The sequence below is a fragment of the Trematomus bernacchii genome, unplaced genomic scaffold, assembly GCF_902827165.1.
Source record: "Trematomus bernacchii unplaced genomic scaffold, fTreBer1.1, whole genome shotgun sequence".
In the NCBI taxonomy this organism is placed as follows: Eukaryota; Metazoa; Chordata; class Actinopteri; order Perciformes; family Nototheniidae; genus Trematomus; species Trematomus bernacchii.
Window position 1 is genome coordinate 22,075,065 of NW_022988043.1, and position 23,510 is coordinate 22,098,574.

At 40.5% G+C, this 23,510-nt stretch overlaps 1 protein-coding gene and 1 pseudogene across 1 annotated transcript; one reads left to right on the forward strand and one right to left on the reverse strand.

Moving 5' to 3' along the window:
- Positions 1-854: 854 nt before the first annotated feature.
- On the reverse strand, positions 855-14,868 carry LOC117472611 (annotated as a pseudogene).
- Positions 14,869-16,791: 1,923 nt separating this feature from the next.
- Positions 16,792-23,158, forward strand: LOC117472999 (L-rhamnose-binding lectin SML-like). Its single transcript, XM_034118467.1, has 6 exons — positions 16,792-16,884; positions 17,417-17,452; positions 17,735-17,785; positions 19,389-19,530; positions 21,881-22,035; positions 22,951-23,158. The coding sequence occupies exons 1-6, from the start codon at positions 16,854-16,856 to the stop codon at positions 22,977-22,979; spliced, it is 444 nt and encodes a 147-aa protein (XP_033974358.1). The 5' UTR covers positions 16,792-16,853; the 3' UTR covers positions 22,980-23,158.
- Positions 23,159-23,510: the final 352 nt, after the last annotated feature.

The window sequence follows — 23,510 nt, forward strand, 5'->3', positions numbered from 1 at the left end:
CAACATATGAGTGGACAAATATGCTTTATATGTTTGTTTATTATCATTTGAACAATGACAAATATTCTCATGAATATTAAACACAACAACCTCTGAACATTACAAATATTCGCCTCAATTCAACCTGGAACCTCTCTCATACAATGTGTGTGTGTGTGTGTGTGTGTGTGTGTGTGTGTGTGTGTGTGTGTGTGTGTGTGTGTGTGTGTGTGTGTGTGTGTGTGTGTGTGTGTGTGTGTGTGTGTGTGTGTGTGTGTGTGTGTGTGTGTGTGTGTGTGTGTGTGTGTGTGTGTGGAGACACTGTGATGGATCTCAAGGCATATATGCTCGAATGGGAGCTGCCTGGACGCTGCAATAATGTTGCGCTGACTTTTCGTACAATGTCCCACTGTCTGGCTACCTGCATAAAGTCAAGTGCTCGGCGCAGTTGTCGGCGAAATGTCATTGAAACAGCTCCTTATATCCGTTAGCGCAGCTAGCTAGCACCAGATGCTAACAACAACACGTAAGGTGTGCCTCGCTCGCGCGAGTCGCGCCACACATACACACTCCCTCCCGGTCCTCCCGATGGCCAGTCCGGGCCTGCCAGTGAGCGTGGAAGTGTGGTCTGCCACAAGCGGGCGGCAGGAGCGGGGCTGTCAGCATCAGCTTGTCGATGGTATTTTACACTCGATGCGCTCTGAAACTACGGGGCGGCCGAGGACAAAAAATACACATGCGTTAATCGCGTTAAAATAATTAGTGGCGTTAATTTTTTTTTGCGTTAACGCGTTATTAACGCGTTAACTTGACAGCCCTAGTTTTAAGAGATCTTGTAGCAGATTGTACTCTTTGCCATGGCTCTCTTCTGTCTCTTACATTTGTCTTTTGTGCTTTTTTGTCATGTCCTCTATTTGCTCCATGTGGTTCTCCACCAAGGCTGCAAAGTCCTTGGAGTAGTTCTGTTTTAACTTGTTGAATTCTTTGGCTTGTTTTCTGGCCTCCTCTTTATATTTCTTCTTCATCTCCTCCAGTTCCTTCTTATATTTTCCCTCCAATTCTTTTCTCTCCTTCACTTCCTGTTCTCTTCTCTTTTGATCTTCTTCTTTTCTTTTCTGTTCATGTTTTTCTCTTTACTGCTCGTATTATTCTTGCAACCTTTCAAGTCTTGTTTTCTCCTCTCGTCGTCTCTTTTCATTTTCTTGACGTTGTTTTTCCCACCACTCTTCTCTCTCCTTCTCCCAGTCTTCTTTTTGCTTTCTCATCTCTTCTTTACTCTGCTCCAACGCTCCTTCAAGCTTTTCTTCCCATTCCTTTCTTTTAATATCTTCCTGCCTTTTCATCTCCTTGTCCTTTTCCTTTCTCAGTTTCTTTACTCTCTTTCTCTCCTCTCGTTCCTCGTAGATTTTGTCCTCCATCTCTTGAAGCTGTTTGGATCTCTTCTGCTCATTTTCTGCTCTCTCCTGTTCCATTCTTTTCTTCACTTCTTCCATTTCCTCCTCGTGTTTTCTTTGCAGCTCCTCCCTCTCTCTCTGCATTTCTTCTTCCTTCTCCTTCAGGGTCTTCTCCACTTCCTTCTGTATGGCCGCCTCGTCCTCTTGGAACATCTCCGAGGTGTAGCAGCTGCCTACTTCTTCATCAGCTCTCTGACTTGCATGCGGTTTGTCAGATCTTTGTTATTGAAGACCTGGTATCTCCCTCCACAGTCAGTATCAGTTTTTCAAAAAGTCACCAGACCGCTCTACGTAACTCTCAATCGTTTCGTCATTCAGATCATCTCCTCTGGTGAATATAGGGATGATGAAATCTCCAGATTTCTTGCCAAAACATTTCTTGATCAGTTCCACAGAGTCTTTTTCCTCTTGTGTAATTCGGCCGATCTGCAGCACCAGTAAGAACCCATGAGGTCCAGGAGACAACATGCTGATGCATTTCACAAGCTCCTCTTGAACATCCTCATTAGACATCCTCGTGTCAAACCAACCGGGGGTGTCTACCACAGCGACAGGTCGTCCATCAATCTCTCCTGTTGCTTTTTGGCAAAACCTGTTCACTGACTCTGTGCTAGCAATAGATTTAAAAATATGTTTGCCTAAAATAGTGTTTCCAGTTGCACTTTTTCTACTGCCAGTCTTCCCAATCAGCACCATCCTGACACACTCTCTGTTCTGACTTTCTTCAACATCTCCCATCTCACTTTTCTTTTTAACTTCCTGCAGTTCAGCTTTAAGTTTTAGAACCTTTTCCATCTGAGCCTTGGTGAACATCTTCTTTGTGAAGCACCTGGATCCTCCAACTCTGGTCTCTCCCACAGCATCCAACAGCTCTGGGATCTGCTGCTGGTCCTTGATGTTGAGAACAACATGTCTTCCTCCACAGCTCTGACAGAGTTTCTGGATGTCCTTGTTCTTCTTTAGAAAGTTAACAACAGCTGGAGCTGTAGGGTCTGACTCCACAGTGAACAGAATCAAGTTGACTCGAGAGCTGAATGTGTTCTGGATAGTCTCTAACTCTCCCTTGTCTTCATCAGTGAGGGGACCCACAGGTAGGACCAGGATGAAGGCATGGACGCCCCCCGGATCACAGAGGGAAACACACCTGAATGATTCCTCCATCACTTCCTCCTTAGGTTTTCCACACAAAGCAGGCAGCTCCACCAGGGAAACCTGGCGTCCACACACCTCTCCCTGATGTTTAACACACTCTGATGAGTTGGAGACTGAAGGAAACTCTGTCTCCTGCTCCTCTCCTCCCACACAGAACCAGGTTTAAAGCTGCTTTGATGTCTTCAGAGAAGGTGCGAAACGTTTCTTTGTTTCCATGCATCTTCTCAAACTTCTCCATCAATGACTTGTGGTTGTTGTCAGTCATGTTGTAGAGTCTTCCTCCACAGTCTTCAAGCAGCTGATCCACGATGAAAGTCTCATTCTCTTTGTGGGTCATGATGACCATTGAGTGTTTACAAGCTTCTGGACCAAACAGACTCAGGATGAACTTCAGTGTTTGTCTGTTCTCTTCAGTGAAATCAGAAGGCTTCACTAACAGCAGCAGGACATTGGGTCCAGGAGGAAAAAGACTCACACAGTTATTCACCTCCCTTCTCACTAACTCCTTTGATAGACGGAACATGTCTTCAGTTTTCACTACTGTTCATTGATTTCCTTTCCACTCTCCATGGGTAGTTCCACATTGTGTGTTTGAGAAACACCTTTGCACTCGGTTATAAAGTTACAGAATCTTTGCTTTTGTCCTCACTTTTTCTCAAAAGAGAGAGCTGTAAGGTATCAGCATATTACTCATATTCTGAAAGTGTCTCTACTGTGACATGTCTCCATGATTTAATGTTCAAAAAGCTCTTTATTTTTCTCATACTGCCTGTGCTGCAGCACCTCTTTTCACCCTATGTCTGAAACCAGAGCCCAGTCTGCTCTGATTGGTTAGCTGGCCGGCTCTATTGTGATTGGTCAGCCTCTTAGAGATGTCCCATGTACAATGTGTTGGAGCGCTAGCCAATAGGAGCGTGAGTGTTCCAGAGTGATGTCAACATGTTCCAGAAGTGCACTGTAAGAAATCGCTGTGACATCCACAGTTATTTACAGTGTTTGTGCACAGTAAATTACTGTATACCAATTTAGAGTATAATACCGTGTTTCCAACAAAAAATTACAGCAACTCTGAAGTTACTTTAAAAATAGCAGTAGTAATGTCCCAACTGTATAAAATCACAGTAACCAACAATGTACTGTAGATAATCACAGTAACCAACAATGTACTGTAGATAATCACAGTAACCAACAATGTACTGTAGATCATCACAGTAACCAACAATGTACTGTATAAAATCACAGTAACCAACAATGTACTGTAGATATTCACAGTAACCAACAGAGTTGGTTACAAAGTAACGCGTTACTGTAATAATATTACTTTTGTCGGTAACGGAGTAGTGTAACGCGTTACTTTTATAATTCAGTAATCACACTACAGTTACTAACATTGCCCCGACACGCGTTACTTCGTTACTTTTATAAAATCAGTCATAATCACACTGACAGACAAGAGGGGTTTCCGCCGCAGGTTTATATGTACGTAATCTGCGCGACTTGCGCGTCCACATCTCCATGTGCACTGCTGCATAAACATGGCTGAGTCAGTGATAACTTTCGAGGGGTGGAGGTATGCCCATTATTTTGAGTTCGTCCGAAGAATAGACAGGAATGTGACGGTGAGGTGCAAACTGTGTCCAGGCCAGAAGCCGTTATCCACTGCTGTAAACACCACGTCAAACCTCAACAAACACCTGCAAAGAACACATGCTAAGGTGAAGCTAATAGCTAAGGACCCCCGAACCCAGAGTGAGGATGTTGTGAGTGCGCCGCCGCCGACTCCGAAACAGCAAAAATGACCGGTAACCAAAGCAGAGATGGACAGGCTTGTAGCATCCTTCATAGTAGAGAAAATGTTGCCCATTTGCACAGTGGAATCACCATCGCATCGTTCAGAGATATACTGCGCAAAATACAGATAGCAGGAGACAGAGGACAGCCATGGTCAGAGCTATCTGGATCAGTCAATGGAAACTGAACTAAAGAGAACATTTGAAACTTTAGCAGTCTGCGTGATCTGCCTGTAGGGAGGGGCGGGCCGGCCCTGCGAGTAAAGTAACTAGTAAAGTAACGAGTAAAGTAACGAGTTACTTTATGTAGAGAGTAACGAAGTAGTGTAATATATTACTTTTTTTTTAAAGTAATATGTAATATGTAATATATTACTTTTTTTTAGTAACGACCCCATCTCTGGTAACCAACAATGTACTGTAGATAATCACAGTAACCATAAATGTACTGTAGATAATCACAGTAACCATAAATGTACTGTAGATAATCACAGTAACCATAAATGTACTGTAGATATTCACAGTAACCAACAATGTACTGTAGAAGATCACAGTAACCAACAATGTACTGTAGAAGATCACAGTAACCATCAATGTACTGTAGAAGATCACAGTAACCAACAATGTACTGTAGAAGATCACAGTAACCATCAATGTACTGTAGATATTCACAGTAACCATCAATGTACTGTAGATATGCACAGTACCCAACAATGTACTGTAGTAGATCACAGTAACCAACGATGTAATAATGGTAACCCTTGTTATATAAACACAGACGGAGCCCTCTACTGGACTCTATGGGTACTCCCCTCGATCCTATCATGCAAGCATTCATCCACTGAGACTTTCTAGCAGCATAGGACAGACAGGGCCCCTGAGTAGAGGGCTCCGCTTGTGTTTATATAACAAGGGTTACCATACGTAACCCCTCGTTATATCTCTCACAGGCTCCGCCCTCTACTGGACTCTATGGGTACAGTGGGCGGAGCCCCGATGTATACACGTGCTGTCTTCCCACAACAACACTGTTCCATCTCACTGTTTCTGACCGGCTTTCTGGTTAGCAGCCGCTGCGCCTCACTCACCTCTCCCTCGGTCGTAACCGTGGAGAGAAAAGAGGCTGCGGCTGACAGAGCACACCCTGACGCGCTTACCCCACAGAGGTGTGCTATGACGTGGAGGACTCCCCCCTCCTGCCCTAAAGCAGGGGGAAAAGAGTCCTCCCGCCCCTATGGGCCCATGTGCGTGTCAAAAACGTAAGCGCATTACGCCCGGGGAGGGGGTCAGATGCCCACTGACCCACAGCCCCCCTCCCTCCTCACCAGTCCTGCGTTGCCCCAGCAAGCACAGACGATGAAAAGGAGCCAGACATGTCCAAGAGATAAAACTTTATGAAGTGTTGACCAAGATGCCGCCGTGCATATGTCCTCCACACTCACGCCGTTAAATAAGGCTGTTGACACAGCCATGGCTCGTGTAGAGTGTGCACGGACCCCAGTGGGGAAGGCTATACCCGCCTGTCCGTAGGCATGTGCAATGCACTCGCAGAGCCAGCCTGCCAGGTGTTTCTTGGACAGAGCTTTTCCCGTTACCCCACCCCCGAAGCACACAAACAGCTGTTCCGTGCTTCTAAGGGCAGCCGTGCGCTCCATATAATATGCCAGCGCACGCACCGGGCAGAGGAGGTGTAATTTAGCCTCCCTCGACCCACTATGGGGGGGAAGACTAAAGCCCCCCAACTGAATATCCCTCGACCTGAACGCACTCCTTAGGCTCTTGGGCACAAAGGAGGAGTTCGGTCTGAGTGTTGCCCCACTCTGGTCACCCCGGATCATTAAACAACTCGGGTGCACCGATAGAGCGGTTAACTCGGACACTCTTTTGGCTGACGTTTAAGGCAAGTAGCAATGCTGTCTTCCACAACAGCCCTCACAAACCACACACGGCCAGATAGGTTATCTAACAGTTAGAACCTACATACGAGACACAACCTTTATAGTCAGAAAAAAGTGTGATTATTTTCGGATATTTTACACATATGATATTATGAATACTGTGGGCCTACATACCTTAGTGTGATTATAAGTGCATGTGAGTGAATATTGGCATGCATACATTCGTTTTTATACATCATATTCATTGTCTCAATGCGCTCATACATCTTAAGAAAGTTATCACCAAAAATGTTAAGAATGTTTTTAGAGAACGTTATCCTACCTTTCAGAAGAACATTCTGGGAACCAAAATAAAACGTCCCGCTGAAAACGTTTTAAGAACAGTAGGGCATAATGTTCTAACAATGTTATCAAAAACATCTTAAGAAGGTTATCAAAAACATTTTAAGAAGGTTATCACCAAACATTTCCAGAATGTTTTTAAAGAACGTTATCCTACCTTTCAGAAGAACATTCTGGGAACCAAAATAAAACGTCCTGCTGAAAACGTTTTAAGAACAGTAGGGCATAATGTTCTAACAATGTTATCAAAAACATCTTAAGAAGGTTATCAAAAACATCTTAAGAAGGTTATCACCAAACATTTCAAGAATGTTTTTAAAGAACGTTATCCTACCTTTCAGAAGAACATTCTGGGAACCAAAATAAAACGTCCCGCTGAAAACATTCCTAGAACAACGAATGGTAACAAACATTTCTAGCTGGGAACTCACACATGCCACCGCAAACATGCAATATCTGCTTACAGCTTATCATGAATTACGTGCTTGTTTGTTTTTTTCAAAAGGAAAATATGGTGACATCAGATTTTTTTTAAAACATCCTTTTCAAACAAATGCAACAAGTTTGTTTTTTAAAGCGCTCTAGAAATAAATCTGACGTTGACCATGACCGTGTTAATATTTGCCATCACAGGAACGTTTTATAAAAAAATAATAACATCCTGAAAACATTTTCAGAATGTTTCTTGGAGAATGTTCTTCATTTGTTATCATATAACATTAAAGGAACATTTTATAAAACCCTTTCTGTCATCTCAGGCCTCAATAACATCCTGAAAACATTTTCAGAATGTTTCTTGGAGAATGTTCTTCATTTGTTATCATGTAACATTGAGGGAACGTTTTATAAAGAACATCTTTAATGTGTTACCCAACAACGTCCAAAACACATCCTTAGAATGTTGCAGACAAAACGTTCCACCTTTGTTAACATATCACATCAAAGGAACATTTTATAAAACACTTTGTGTCATCTCAGGCCTCAATAACATCCTGAAAACATTTTCAGAATGTTTCTTGGAGAATGTTCTTCATTTGTTATCATGTAACATTAAAGGAACATTTTATAAAACCCTTTCTGTCATCTCAGGCCTCAATAACATCCTGAAAACATTTTCAGAATGTTGCTTTGAAAATGTTCTTCATTTGTTATCATGTAACATTGAGGGAACGTTTTATAAAGAACATATTTAATGTGTTACCCAACAACGTCCAAAACACATCCTTAGAATGTTGCAGGCAAAACGTTCCACCTTTGTTAACATATCACATTAAAGGAACATTTTATAAAACACTTTCTGTCATCTCAGGCCTCAATAACATCCTGAAAACATTTTCAGAATGTTTCTTGGAGAATGTTCTTCATTTGTTATCATGTAACATTAAAGGAACATTTTATAAAACCCTTTCTGTCATCTCAGGCCTCAATAACATCCTGAAAACATTTTCAGAATGTTGCTTTGAAAATGTTCTTCATTTGTTATCATGTAACATTGAGGGAACGTTTTATAAAGAACATATGTAATGTGTTACACAACAACGTCCAAAACACATCCTTAGAATGTTGCAGGCAAAACGTTCCATCTTTGTTAACATATCACATTAAAGGAACGTTTTATAAAAATACTTTCTGTCATCTCAGGCCTTAATAACATCCTCAAAACATCCTCTGAATGTTGCAGTTAAAACGTTATGTTGCAGTTAACCTTAAACCTTATCGGAACATTATTTGAAAAAATAAACATCCTAAAAAGGTTCTTTGAACATCAGATTAAAACGTTTCTTTAAAACCTTATTAGAACCAATAGGTAACGTTAGCCAAAGTTGTGAGAACGTTCCCCGCTAGCTGGGATATAGAAGAACGGACCGACTGTCACTGCCCGTCCCTGAAACCCCTGTTAGTGTTTGTATGTGTTTGTTTCTACTGTGTGTCTCTCTCTCTCCAGCAATCTCCAATCAACCACACCTGCAACCTGCTCATCAGCCACACTATGAAAGCCTGCAGCCTGCACTCATTCCCTGCCGGATTGTTGCCGTGAACGGTTTGATGCGTGCCGCTCTAGCTTTTTGCCAGCATATTCTTTGACAACTTTGCCTGCTTTTGCCTCACACTAATTTTGATGTCTCTCCCAGGAGGAATCCAAGGCCTTCCATGCTCCCAAGACCAGCCAGGCCTCTCTACCCACCCTGGAACAACTGTTTCCCACTGCCGCCATAACCAACCTCCACTGCCAGCTCCCCTTTTCTAATAAACAAATGTTACTTTCACCAGCTGATTCCGAGTCTGATTCTGGGTCCCCTCCAGTACATGTGACACCGACAGTGACTTGTACTAGCTGCTGGTCGCATTTAAACATTTAAAAAAAAAAGACTTCTGATAAATCGGAACGATAAAGCACGTTAAAATGTTTTAAGAATAGTAGGGCATAATGTTCTAACAATGTTATCAAAAACATTTAACCTGTTAAGCCCGAGAGACCCCGGTACCGACGCCCTCCCGCAACATCTTGCAGGAAACAGTGTCTGAGGGCATGTTTGTTTAATAAACTATGAATGTTTTATATCCATGTAACGGGAAGAAACTCATCTAACTGATAATTTTTATTTTATTTTCAAAAGAAAACCCACAATGCTAACACTGAGCCTCTGAATTAGCAACGAGCGAAAAATGCTAACAGATTTACTACACCGAAAATCACTCACAAAACCTTATTATTTATCTCTTCTCCACATCCATGACATCGATTCACATCGTGAGGTGACACAGAATCTATGGGTACCCTATCACTGAATTATACGAATTCGCGACGTTAAAAACAGACATCAAAACAGGTGACGCTATGTAGCTAAAAATGCTAACATTTTTACCTTGGCTCTGTAGTCTCTCCAAAGTGGTCTTCAATGGCATTAAAACGTTAAAAACGCTGCTGAAGTTAATCCATAAGTTAATCCAATGTGTCTGTGTCCTCTCTGAAATGATTTCTGATAATCCATAAGCAATAAAACTGCTTTTCCGTTTCCAGATGTCAGAGCTAGAAATAGGTTCGCTCTGATGCAAAACTGCATGCGCGAAGCCCTCACCTTTTCTTTTCACAATGAGTGTGTGTGGGGGACTCCCCCTTCGATTCTATTGGCTCTAACGGTCAGAAAGAGGTGTCAACCATCAAAATCGAGCAAGGGGGGCCAGAGATATGGAAAATCCACCAAAATGACCCCAGAAGTTGTTTCTTTTTGCTAAATCTCTCTAAAAAGGTCAAATGTCACTTGTTTTGCATCAATCTTGATACAGGGTACTTATTATATGTTGTACTTTGGATTCCTAAAGTCTACCTTACCATCATCCAAGGGTAGTTTTCACTATAAGTAAAAAAGAATTTTTGGACAGACACTATAATTTACAGTTTTTTACTATGTAAAATCTGAATTTTCTTTAAAATAAAAAACATCTATATTGATTCTGACTTTTCTACATCCAACTCACAGGTTTATCATTACTTTGAGAAAAAAGATTATTAATTTAACTCTTTTAGAAGGGAAGATATGGTCATTTGTTCTGGGAAAGTCATTTTCGAGCCTGAGACCTGAAAAACAGGCTCAGGGCTTAACAGGTTAAACAAGGTTATTACCAAGCATTTTAAGAATGTTTTTAGAGAACGTTATCCTACCTTTCAGAAGAACATTCTGGGAACCAAAATAAAACGTCCAGCTGAAAACGTTTTAAGAATAGTAGGGCATAATGTTCGAACAATGTTATCAAAAACATCTTAAGAAGGTTATCAAAAACATCTTAAGAAGGTTATCACCAAACATTTTTAAAATGTTTTTAGAAAACGTTATCCTACCTTTCAGAAGAACATTCTGGGAACCAAAATAAAACGTCCATTTGAAAACGTTTTAAGAATAGTAGGGCAAAATGTTCGAACAATGTTATCAAAAACATCTTAAGAAAGTTATCACCAAACATTTTAATAATGTTTTTAGAGAACTTTATCCTACCTTTCAGAAGAACATTCTGGGAACCAAAAGAAAACTTCCCGCTGAAAACATTCCTAGAACAGTGAATGGTAACATTCTCAGAATGTTTTTAGAACCAACATTTTCTAGCTGGGCTGATTGGAAAGAACATATAAGACTTTGACCCTCACTTTATTCATAGTAGATAAGAAACACGATCTTCTTGCAGGTACCTGAACTCACCTGAGACGACCTGTGGTACGAAAAAACAAAAAGGACAAAGATAAACAATATAAAATGTTGTGACAGCATTATCAAGAGACTTCTCTTATACAGTAATGTCAGTTTATGACAAGTATGTTTAGTGAGCCATGAAAAGGAAAGTGCAGAAACAATCATAGTCCAACCTTTGAAAAGTATAGTCTGTATGATTAATGCTCTTATTTTATATTTATATAACTTGCTTCCCTACAGTTATTACATGAGAAACATTTGTTGTTTTAGTCAAAAACAAATACAGATCTTAAAGGGGACCTATCATGCAAAATGCACTTTTGTACGTCTTTTATACATGAATATGTGTCAACGGTGTTCCAGGGAACTCACCAAGTGTCAGAAAACACAACCCTCTCTATTTTCCTCCATACCCAAATCTCTAAAAAAGGGGCTGCAACGGATCTGATAAAAACTGATCCAGATTTGAACACTTCAATGACGTCACAGAAGTGGCGCTACGGCTATTGGGCCAACTCCACCAATCAGGAGGAGACAGCCACGGCCATTGCCGTTCGAAAGCGCTGGAGACGCTGTAGTACATATGCCAGGCCTGTAGGTGGTGCTGTTCTCACAGAATCAGCCCTTGCAAAAACAGGGGTAAAAAAGTGCAATTTGAGCAAAATGAGGCATGGCTAAAATGCATGATCTGTTTGGTATTTTGAAAAAAAAAAAGTATAAATATGCCTTATATAGGTATGGTCCTACACTATATTATTATAATATAGCATGATAGGTCCACTTTAATATAAATCAAACATGAAAAGCATGGAGACATGTCACAGTAGAGACACAAAATACTAATATGAACCTGAATATGAGCAGAATATGTCCTCTTTAAAGAAAATACTTACTTACTCAAAATTTAACACCTTTTTAAGGTATTCTTACCTACATAAACCCAATAACCATTTAAAGATAAATAGTGATCTGGTCGGTATAAATGTACATGAAGGCCAAGCAGGCCATAAGCCGCTTACGTGACGAAGGACAAACATCTCAGAGATCCTGAACAGACTCAGACTGCAGGTCAGAGGTCAAATTTATTATATGGTGCTGGAACAAGAGCAGATCTTTATCCACACCATTGATAATGTTCTAAAGGTTGTTCATAATAACATACAATTCCATCAGCTATTTATTTTAACATTTGACTGAATATAAACATAAATAAATAAATAGTATTAAAAAATACAAGATCACCAATAACTGAACAACTACAATAATGGGCAAACCCATAAACAGATTCAGAATACTGTTTTTATCTGCAGGGGGGAATTAAGTTGCATAATAGTTGCTCCATTTATAATCAAATAAAAATACAAAGATAAAATAAAATGGAATACTTATATTTAGATAAACAAAATAAGTTACAGTAAAAATGTGCAGACATAAGATGAAATTAATAAAATAAAATACAAAAATAAGAAATTAAGTGAGATAAGTAAGAAAATAACTTAAATGTCAGACCTCCACATGGACCATTAAAGGTCCCATGTCATGCTTTTCCGGTTATTACCCGTCCCGTGTGTTATGAAGGTTTTTCTGCATGTAAACGGTCTGCAAAGTCACAAACCCTCAAAGTACATCCTAGCGAGTAAAACTCTAACACAGAAAATACCTGTCTATGCTGCCCCAGAACGCCTCGTTGGAGATTTCTCTTTTTCCATTGTTTTCTTCCTGGGTACAGTGACGTGCCCATACCCAAATTAACCCATTGGTCCAAATGGACCAATCCGTGGAGCCATTACGTTACGTCCGCGGAGCCGTTAGGTTAAGTCCGTGGATTGGTCCAAATGGACCAATCCGCGGACTTCCTCACAAACACACACACTCAGGCCTAGGCTCCACGGGAACGAAAACGGGTTGTATCCGCATATTTCTCTTGCGTATAGCCCTTTAAGCTACATGACGCCGTAACGGAACGGTAGAAACGGACCCTGCAAACGACAACGGGTCCAAAGGTGGATAGATCTGGGAACGGAGCGCTCTGGGGGGTCCAACGGGGCCGTGTGGTAGCCTATACGGTCATCCGTTTCTGATAATGACGACGCAATAGCCCTGCCTCTCCCCACCTCTGCTGCTCACCCCCGCAAAAGTGCACTGCACACTGAATTCAGATTATTTATCTTTATCTCGATATGGACATAAACGCGAGTGAAATCTAATCTGACAGGACGGAGACACGCAGCTCCTCCCGCTGTGATGCAGCGGGAGCAAAACACACACTTCAAGTCAGATCATCACCCTTAGCTATTTTAATTACCTCTCAAACTACCTAAACTAGTTATAAATATGTTTATTTTGACTGTCGGGTTTACTTACTGGATCAGCTGCTGCATGAGGAAGTATGAAGATTTAAACTTTAACACACGTTGACCGGCAAAAAACTCTGCGCCGTTCCCTCGGCCCACACCGCGGAGAATAAACAGAAGTGCAGCCATGACAACCATTCTTCTTCGCTGCTTTTGTGGAGGAAGTTGCTGCTTTTGTGGAGGAAGTTACAGCGCCACGTACAGGCTCGGCATATGTACTGCAGCTTTTCCAGCGGTTGGATCTAAACGGAGCTGTCTCATGTGAGCAGACACTATCCGGTGTATATTGCGTGTGGGCGGAAGCTTTTTGGCGATTGCGTTTGCGTTAATCCTATGCGTTTTGCCGTATGCGTTCCCGTGGAGCCTGGGCCTCAAGCTTTTCTCAGCTGCAGCTCCGCCGATTTCTCCTCCCTGAGACGGCGGGACGCGGCGAGGCTGTGAGTCGGTGTGTGAGCACACACACAAACTCCCAGCCAGGCTGCGGGTGTGTGTGTGTGTGTTCGGGCTGGTTTCGGGCTGGGTATCGCTGTCTCTTGCTGTCTCGCAGACGGCCACTGGGCTCATATATGGGCTCAGAACAGTCTCATAATACACACATGCACACATAAGGATTCACACTTGTATTTCATGATCCGCAAAAGGATTCACACTTGTATTTCCGGATCCACACTTGTGTTTTTCAATGCACACACAAATGTGTTCCGTTTCATATACATGTAAATAAAATCCAAATACAGAAAAAAGTTTTACATATGTATTTTTTATCCTCACATATTTGTTTTCCGTTTAAATCCCCTGAACCTACAAACACAAACCGCTTTCTGTGCATGGATCGCTGTGCATTCGTGTGTGGGTTTTTTGAGACTCCCCTGACGGTCACCCGATTCGTATTTGTAATTTTTTCTATCTATAGCCAATCAGATGTCTCCTCAATTCTAAGCCAATCACATGAGCGCGTCCCCACGAGGGTAGATTTCTTGCGTTCATGACGTAGCACTTCATGTACGCATTTTGCGCTGTCCGGAGCTGACAGGTCCATGGAGCCTGCCTGCAGGCGCTAATCTCAGGACACTTCCACTCTCAGCACATTGCCACTTTCCGAGCAGGAAATGCACGCAAATCCAAGCCTTTATATTATTAAGGTACAGTGCCACTTTCCGAACCATTAAGGAATGCTTGTGTACACAAAAACGGCAGACAAAACCGTTTTAAATGTGTGTTTCCTGTATGGCGAATACAGCTGCTTTATTTATGTCTGTATGAAGTTGTTGTGAGTGTGGAGGGACTGGGAGCAGCTCCAACAAGCCGTTTAGGACAGAGACTGAATACACATACTATACAGAGATGCTGTATGAGAAACCAATGTGAGTTTGGAAAATTGCACAATGTAAATCTATTTTAGTATACCTCAACAATGGAATTATGATCAGTAGAAATGGCCATGATATGGGAACTTTAAGGCCTCAGACCTGCGTGTGAGTTAGAGAGCTGGTGTCAGGTATGATGGATAATGACCTTGGCCTCCTGATCCCGAGCTGCTGAGGATTCTGGTATTTCTGAGCCTGAGGCTGCCACCTGGACTCCTTCAGGAAGCTGCTGATGCCTGTGGGGACATCTTCAGAGTGGTTGGTGTCTTGGTGGGCCTGAGCAGTAATTATCTTTGAGCATTTGGAGTTTTTTCCCAAAAATATATCAATGTCTTTACTGTGCATGGTTGTAAAATCCCCAGTTAATTCTGAATTCTAAGTAGAAAGTGTAGATTATTTCCTTTTCCTCATTTTGAAATAATGAATAATGCAATGCACTTCATAGCCACATAATGCCAATGTCCTGTAATTCATAAGACTGTTGTGACACATCATTTTTTTATAAGATTATCAGACTTAAATTGGAGAATAACAATCCACATGTATCACCATGTATGTAATTTAGGTGTTAATATAAAAAGCATAACCATCTCCACATTAAAAGAGTCAAATCATACACAAAGTCATAGGTTTCCTGCTTATAAATAAAAGGATAATAGTACTTTACAGTGTTTTAAATACAAGTTATACTACTGTCATACATAATATACAGGCCACCATTGGAGTAACATAATATTAACTAGATAATTATTTCATTTTAAATAATTTGTGGATCTAAAATAATTGTTCACAGTGGGTTACAACGGACCAAAACACTTCCGTTAGGAGAAACGTGCTGCAGCTTCAAAAACGCTGCAGATATAAAAACACAAACGTGCCAAAACACGTGCAAAAGAAGAAACATTTCATAATCACAACGGTTCATTTATGCAGCACTTTTAGTAAAACCTGCGCATGATTTACTCAAAATGCAAAGTTTTCTAAATGCTGCCCATGTGTTGTGAAGTTGGTGTGTGTGTTTTGTCACATTTGTGTTTTGTACTTATATCGTTTTTGAAAGTGCAGCGTGTTCCTACGAATGTAAGTGCTTCAGGCCGTTTTAGCGCGTTGGCCCCTGGCAGCCATCATAATTGTCACTTTCCAACACAGATCGCCGGATAGAGGATTAATTGGTTGACATTAATCACAGACCAGACATTTAATTACCAGATTAATCAACAAAGAAAAATATAAATGTCAGTCTACGTCAAAGAAATGCAATGCAAATAAATACAAGAGAGGAGAAATATCAATATTTAAGTGTATTATGTAAGACAACCGAACAATGTGACCTTAGAAAAGAAGAAATCAAGATATTTAAGATCAGCAAGGATTTTATTGATAGTAAAACTTGCCTTTCATTCAGCATATTCAGGCAGCAGCTATACACCAACAATGAAACACATGAGCACATACTACAGTTTAAAAAAGCAGAAATAAAATCTGAGCTGACAGAAAATGCTCCGTTTTAGTTTAATACACACACTATTTTATGAACATATAGGTTCACCTGCTGAATTAAAAAAGAACAAATGTGTTTAAATGTGTTTTTTGTGTGTCCGTTACTCTCCAAGTGTGCTTGTTGATTCAAGAGTTGTTATTTCTGTGACTTGACTAACAACATCCTGTACAGCTGCAAGCATCATGTCCATACTCGTCCCCACATGATGTCCTTATTTTTCTACTAAAAGACGATGCTGTCTTCATTTCATATCCTGCCTACAAAGCTCTGATTGGCTGGCATGTTCCCCACCTTCATCATTTGGGCTTCTGTGACATGTAGCTCAATAACACTCAGTTGTTTTTTGGTAAAAGGAGTCAGTGTTTGTGCCCTGTAGTCTGTTTTCTAGGAAAGATTAAAGCCCCCTATGTACACCTTGTATATGTTCTAGTATAAAAAGGGTCATAGGGTGCTCAAAACATGCACACTTTGTACATTTGTGCCTGTTAGCTTGCACAGTTTCCATCCCCAGGTTAACAGATCCAGATGTTTTTCTTTTAAGCTCTGAGCTTCCTAATGAGGAACATGCAGGAGAATGAGGTGCAGCTGGGATCTAAAGTGTTAAAGGTCCTGGAGCCTGTGGATTTATAGATGTCTCTCCTGCAGCTCCGCAGGGTTTTCCATGCGCATCACATCTGGGTCAGGAGGCCCTGCGTGCCTGCAGCGGCGGGGCAGGCGTCTGCATGTCTGCTGTCAGGACGGACACATAAATACCTGGACGTCCAGATCCTGCTCTCACTTTCAGACCGTCTGCAGGTGGAAGACAGGAGAGAGGCTGAGAGACGCTAACATGGTCCCACTGAGGCTGGTCGCCTTCGGATGTGAGTACCCACTCTACTTTAGTCAAATATGCAGCATCCCTATTTGTATTTCTTTATTCTCTCTAATTATGTTTCTCATATACATACAATGCAGTATATGTACATATGTGTGTATATATTTGGAATCATTTGGGTTTTCAAGCTTAGAAAACATAGTTAGTTCATTATACATGTATAATAAATATTTATTTGACTGAATAATGTTGTCCAACAGCATGATGCATTAACACGAATTGTGGACACAAAATTATTTTTTGCATGCAATTTGATTTGCCATTTTCTTCAGGATTCTCTACATGTATGTTGAAATAAATTAAAATACATTCAGAGCTTAATAACAGCTCGTATATCCACCCCAATTCAAGACTGCTGTCATTTTTCAGATTTCATTTTGACATCAATAGGTCACAAATGCAAAAAAGTTTTAACATAAATGTATATCAAACTGTTTTATGATGCATTTAAATGCATGTTCTGAATTACAGTTAAAAAAAGTGTGTTGTACCTAAATAAACTCGTGTTGTGTTTTCAGTGCTAGCTACTGCTTGGTATTTCACTCGTGCTGCTGGTAAGTCTTTCAATGAAACATTAAACTGGATTCAAAAGAAAAATTCATAGTCATGTCTTTTGACAGCATTTGTATAGAAAAGAAGGTGTCAAACTAATAACTTGCATAACTTTTTTACAGTTTCATAACAAATGAATACATACAGATATTTAAAATCTAAAAAACTAAACATCTCTGATCATTTTACTGGAGATATTTGATTGTAATTACAAAAAAAGACTAACACAAGGGGCAGAAAGCACGACGATGATGATGATTTGTGATCTGGTTGTGTTTTGACAGAGGGAGAAGTCATCTACGCCTGTCTCAATGAAACCGCAGAGATTTCATGTGGTAAGAAACACAGGAACACCCTTCAACACACTCTCGTCTTATGGGAAGAGAGTTATTCAGTCATGTTACACTTTATTGTTACTATGACTAAACATTATGACTGTTTCTAACTCATTCAACTCATTACCAAAAGTGTTACTAATCTGTTATCTTATGATCAAGAAACCTCATTAACACAAAATTAAGCCTTATTCTTTTGTTAAAAAAGGCAACAGTTTGAGTTATTATAACCTCAGTTAAGATCACAGGAGCACAGCATGACTGGATATGGCACAGCTTAGTCAGGATTCAGTTAGAAACCATTTTAAATCTTCAATGGCACAAGACGCTATCAAATAAAAACAGAAAGTAATGAAAGTAGTGAACACTACTTTTACTTGCAAAGGGAACACTAGTATGAAACCCTTCATGATATTTTTTAAATAACCCTTTAGTCCGACATTAAAACATTTAGAAACAGGTCCAATTTGACAGGTTATAGTATACCAACCGTTTAACCGTAAAGCAGAATTTACCAAAACAGGTATATCATATTTAATGTTTACTATAAAACTGACAATTGTGTGGGGCATAAAAGCTAGTTTGGACAGGCATTAGCTCCTAGGTAATTGTATACTTCATACGCTGTTCACTGGGCAGAAAAGGCAGAGGGTAAACCAGCCAAGGACTTCAAACATTTAACCCCCAAACCCTCAACTCTCCAACTCCAATCCGCCATTTAAACAAGCACCAAATGCACTTGCACACTTTAAGACCATGTGCGATACTAAATAGTTAAACTTGTGGAAACTTCCTGTCCCCAGAGGGTTGATGGTTATAAATGATGTCAGTCAGTTGGTGAGCAAATTTATTTTTCAGTAGATCAGAATCCTAGTTTTTCTAGGGCGGGTACATTTACAGTAGCAAAGGGACAGTCCAAATGAATAAAAATAAAAATAAGTAGGCTAACACATTAAATAAAGAAGAAAGCACATGTGTAATAAAATAAAAAATGAGCACACCATGCTTAAAAAAAAGGAGAATAATTAGCAGCATATAATACGTAAGTGAACTGGCAACCAGTCATATGTCATTTGTATATTTGGGATTTTGTGCTTCAACAATCATGTTCAAGTCCCAGAAACAAGGTCAGATTTTGTCAAAATAAAATATTGTTATGTCATGAGACTCCCAGCAGAGGACAGTATTACCCATAGAGTCCAGAGCAGGACCTGTGTTGATAGAAGTCCATTAAATGCACATCAAGTATTCCACTTTTCCTGAGACACAGTGGTATTTGAGCTAAATGCTAATATCAGTGTGCTAAAATGTTTATTTTGGTCATTAACAAATGTATTCGACAAAATTATCGTTCTATAATGTGGACCTCATGGTAACCAAATAACAATTCATACAACTTATTTAAATTCATACTCTGGAAATATGAATGTTTGTAGAAAATGTCATGACAATAGTCCAATAGTGTTTGATATGTTGAAGTCTAGAGAGAAGTGTGGGACCAAAAGATCTATCTTCAAAGTATGTGTGTGTTTGTAGAAAGGAAATGAAGAACATGGTGATCATTTTTTGACACTCTATTGTCTTTGTCCTCCTCCTGCTGCAGATGTTGGCGCTAAGATAAAGCTGGATCACATCCTGTATAAGGTGGGGGTGGGGACCAGGTGCGGCGAGGGAAAAGCCCAACCAGACGACGGCCCGGACACCTACTGCTCCTTCCCCTGGTCGGAGATGGTGGTGGAGGATCTGTAAGACTCATTTATCCACATATTCATTTTTCCACTTGAGGTCAGAACAGCTCCACAGTTACTTATTACAGGACAAACAGAGCGAGCTGCGGTGAAACCAGAACTTCCAGAGACTTTGTCTGTTCATTCCATGTTCATTTCTCTATTTTTTTTAAATCAAAATGATCTAGTTTTTGATTTAAACAATGAGTTTTTTAGCAGCCTCAAATCAAAACCCTTTGCCACAAGCCCTAGTTATACGCCAAACATGGTGAGGCCCAATGGTGGAAAGTCATTAAAGGTAGGGTAGGTAAGTTTGAGAAACCGGCTCGAGATACACTTTTTGTTATATTCCATGGAATGCTCTTAACATCCCGATAGCAATGAATATCTTAAGTGCTTTGACAAAAAATCCATAAAAAAATGTCATCTGTGGAAGCCGTAGTACTGTAATGGCGCATTTCCATTGCAGCGCGTAGCTCGCTTTAAGCGTGCCGTGTCGTGCCGTCCCCTTTTTTGGTTGTGCTTCCACTAGGCCTCGTTCCGGCGCGGCACGGCGCGGGGCCACTTTTTCCCCTCTTTTCTGGCCCTAGAAAATTGTGGTTCTATCGGGGCCAACAAACAGGGCTGAGTCGGGCTGAGTATGCTAAACTAGAGAGAGGAGCGCTGGCAAGAGGGCTACAACTACAACAAGATGGACATATTTGACCGTGATTTAATTGTAATACACGTTTCAAAATGATGCCGAAGTAACAACATACTGATACCGGTTAGTAAAAACCATGAATTAATGCTTTGTCAAGTCTGCAGACAGACGGCAGGCGAAAAACCTTTTAAAATTCGTGTTTTTCTAGATGGAGATTGGCTAAGCTAACGCAGTATATGCCCCGACCGTCCACACTCACAACAACGGCCTATACAGACATAAATAAAGCAGCGACTGTATTCACCATGACACAGGCAGTCTGTGGTGTGTACTTGTTTAACTTTTGTCGAGTTTCTGAACATATATAAGGAGCTGTGAGCTCTGAGTGCTAACAGCTAACGGTTGTGTTGTGTTTCTGGATTTCTCATTGAAGATGACGTCACGGCTCCGCCTACACTGCGTTACTATAGTAACTACCCCAGTTCCTAAACTGTAATGGAAGCGCAGCATGAAGTGAGTCGGCCCTGTTAAGGCCCAACGCGGCCAAGCCGTACCGAGCCGTACCGAGTGTGGCCGAGGCCGACCGTGTAGTGGAAATGCGCCATAAAAAGCACGACGGCCCGGCTAAAATAACCGGATGGCCTACCTGCCTGTCAGCCTTCCACCTGTGCACAAACTCATCTCGTGCCCTCATTGGTCATGTGCGCGTTCATGTGTGTTGGAGGAGGGGCTCTATAAGGAAGTCTGAAGGAAGTGGCAGATTTTCTCCGGTTGTGTATGTTCAAATTCTAGCGATCTCGAGCCGGTTTCTCAAACTTACCTACCCTACCTTTAAGTATCTTTAATCAAGCACTATAAATACTTTTACTGCACTACTTATTCATTAATGTATTATTTATTAAGCTTAAGTGACTTTTCAGATTAAGATGTTGCATTATACACTGAAAAAACTGAACCGTTGACTTTAATGAAATGTATTATTTCAACAAATATCACATTATGTTGGTTGAAAGCAATAATAATAAGTTATACCTAATATTCTTTATTTAAACCTGATATTATTGCGTTATGCAACAATATTAATAATCTGATAATGTTAAATAATATATCAAATATGGAGGCCATATTTCTGCAGAATTAGTACTTTTTATACTTGACAATACTTTTGTACTTTTACTTAAGAATACTTTGACATAAATGTATTGCTACTTTTACTTAAATAAGAAGTTGATGGTCTCACCAATAACAGCAGGAAAAAAAAGAGCAAATAAAGTAAAGTTTTTAGACATTATTAGATGAAAAACTGGCTTTCGAACAGAGCGTTGGTGAGTTTTATGGATATTGACAAAGATAAGATGATGTACCTGGTCTTATAGGTTTTCATGGATGTTGTAGTTCCTCAGCAACTGACAGGCATTGATTTAATTGACATTCTGTCTGTCTGTGTGTGTCTGTGTGTGTGTGTGTCTGTCTGTCTGTCTGTCTGTCTGTCTGTCTGTCTGTCTGTCTGCCTGTCTGTCTGCCTGTCTGCCTGTCTGTCTGTCTGTCTGTCTGTCTGTCTGCCTGCCTGTCTGTCTGTCTGTCTGTCTGTCTGCCTGTCTGCCTGTCTGTCTGTCTGTCTGTCTGTCTGTCTGTCTGTCTGTCTGTCTGTCTGCCTGTCTGCCTGCCTGTCTGTCTGTCTGTCTGCCTGTCTGTCTGTCTGTCTGTCTGTCTGTCTGTCTCCAGCTGTGCTAACAAGAGGTCCTGTAAGGTCCCCGTCACTGAGCTGGTGTTTAGTAAATATGAGTGTGTGGAGGACACCAGGTACCTGGAGGTGTCCTACACCTGCGCCACACCACCACCTCCTCCACCTCCACCACCACCTCCAACCAAAGCTGACTGTACGTACACACACACACACACTCACTCACTCACACACACATGCACGCACGCACACACACATGCATGCACGCACACAAACACACACATACTTTTAGTCAATACACTTATTGAAATGATACATTTCCTAGTCCCTAACTTTACAAAGACATGTTTGTGTTCTTATCATCATGCACTGTCATTAAACTTCATTAAATGAACTTAAATTAAATGTATTATGTCAACAGATTTCACATATAATAGGTAATAGTATTGCTTTCAACTAACCTAATACAGTTACTGTATGTATTGACATAATACATTTATTTAAAGTCAACGTTTTAGTGTGAGGCCCTTCCACTGTCACTAAGCGGAGAAGAAGTCATTATTAACAGCGAATAAAAAGCTCATAAACTGCAATAAACCGACCTGTGTTGAGGTGCATATAACTGTTGCTACTAAATTATCCTTTTCCCCACATGTGTCACTAAGTAATTAAGTCAAGTAACAACACCAAAGTATAAAAAACACTAACTTATGTAAGATTGCACAATAATTAGCATCATACCCATAGGGCAATACGTAAAGCACCTATTATGCAGAATTTGCCATTTCGAAATAATACATTTTATATTGTTGGATTGTAATTGTGTTCATCAATATCTATAATAGTAATATCATGTAATGTTCCAACTGTTAGAGGTGGAGCTCATTTACATTACTTAATATGCTATCAGGCAGTTTGATCTTTAATGATGATCATATGTGTATCATAAATAGCATAGAATTTATTCCATTTGCATTATCAAAAGTTAGACCCCCGGTGTGCCCTCTAACTCCATTACTGTTTTTTCTGGTATTAGAACCCACAAATACAGGTGTTGAAAGTCGCCTTACTAGTCATGGCGATGATATTGTTCTATTTGTATTCTCTGCAGGTGAAGAAAAATCCACAGATGAAGCCTGATGCTTGCCAGATGCCGTGAACAGAACATTATGAAGACACCTAGTCTCCATTTCTAACATCAGACTAATAAGTGGACACAGAAAAATGTTTGTCATGTTACATCAGTTTGTTCATCAAGTCATGTATCTAAATGCTTACATACATATGAGCGTATTTACTCAACAAGGATTTTAATTGAATGAAATCAATGTATTCCTCCTATGTGATGAAATAAAGTGTTTTCTTGAGTCTTTAACACTGCATCTTCAGTTGGCAAAACCTCACCTTTATGTACAGCAGTAGATAGAATGCAATTCCTGAAGAAAATGCGGTGTGAAATTCAATCAATATTTATTTATATAGCCCAATATCACAAATGTTACATTTGTCTCAGTGGACTTCACAGTTTGTACAGAATATCAGTATGACAATACGACACCCTCTGTCCTTAGACCCTCACATCGTACAAGGAAAAACTTCCAGAGAAAACCCACAGTTTAAAGGGGAACATGGGAGAAACCTCAGGGAGAGCAACAGAGGAGGGATCCCTCT

What these genes read in the sequence shown, in the direction of transcription:
- LOC117472999 (XM_034118467.1), top strand. Translation starts at nt 16,854, where the DNA reads ATGGTCCCACTGAGGCTGGTCGCCTTCGGAT. An exon ending in GTATTTCACTCGTGCTGCTG is followed by an intron (nt 17,453 to 17,734) that starts GTAAGTCTTTCA and finishes GTGTTTTGACAG; the next exon opens with AGGGAGAAGTCATCTACGCC. An exon ending in ACCTCCAACCAAAGCTGACT is followed by an intron (nt 22,036 to 22,950) that starts GTACGTACACAC and finishes TATTCTCTGCAG; the next exon opens with GTGAAGAAAAATCCACAGAT.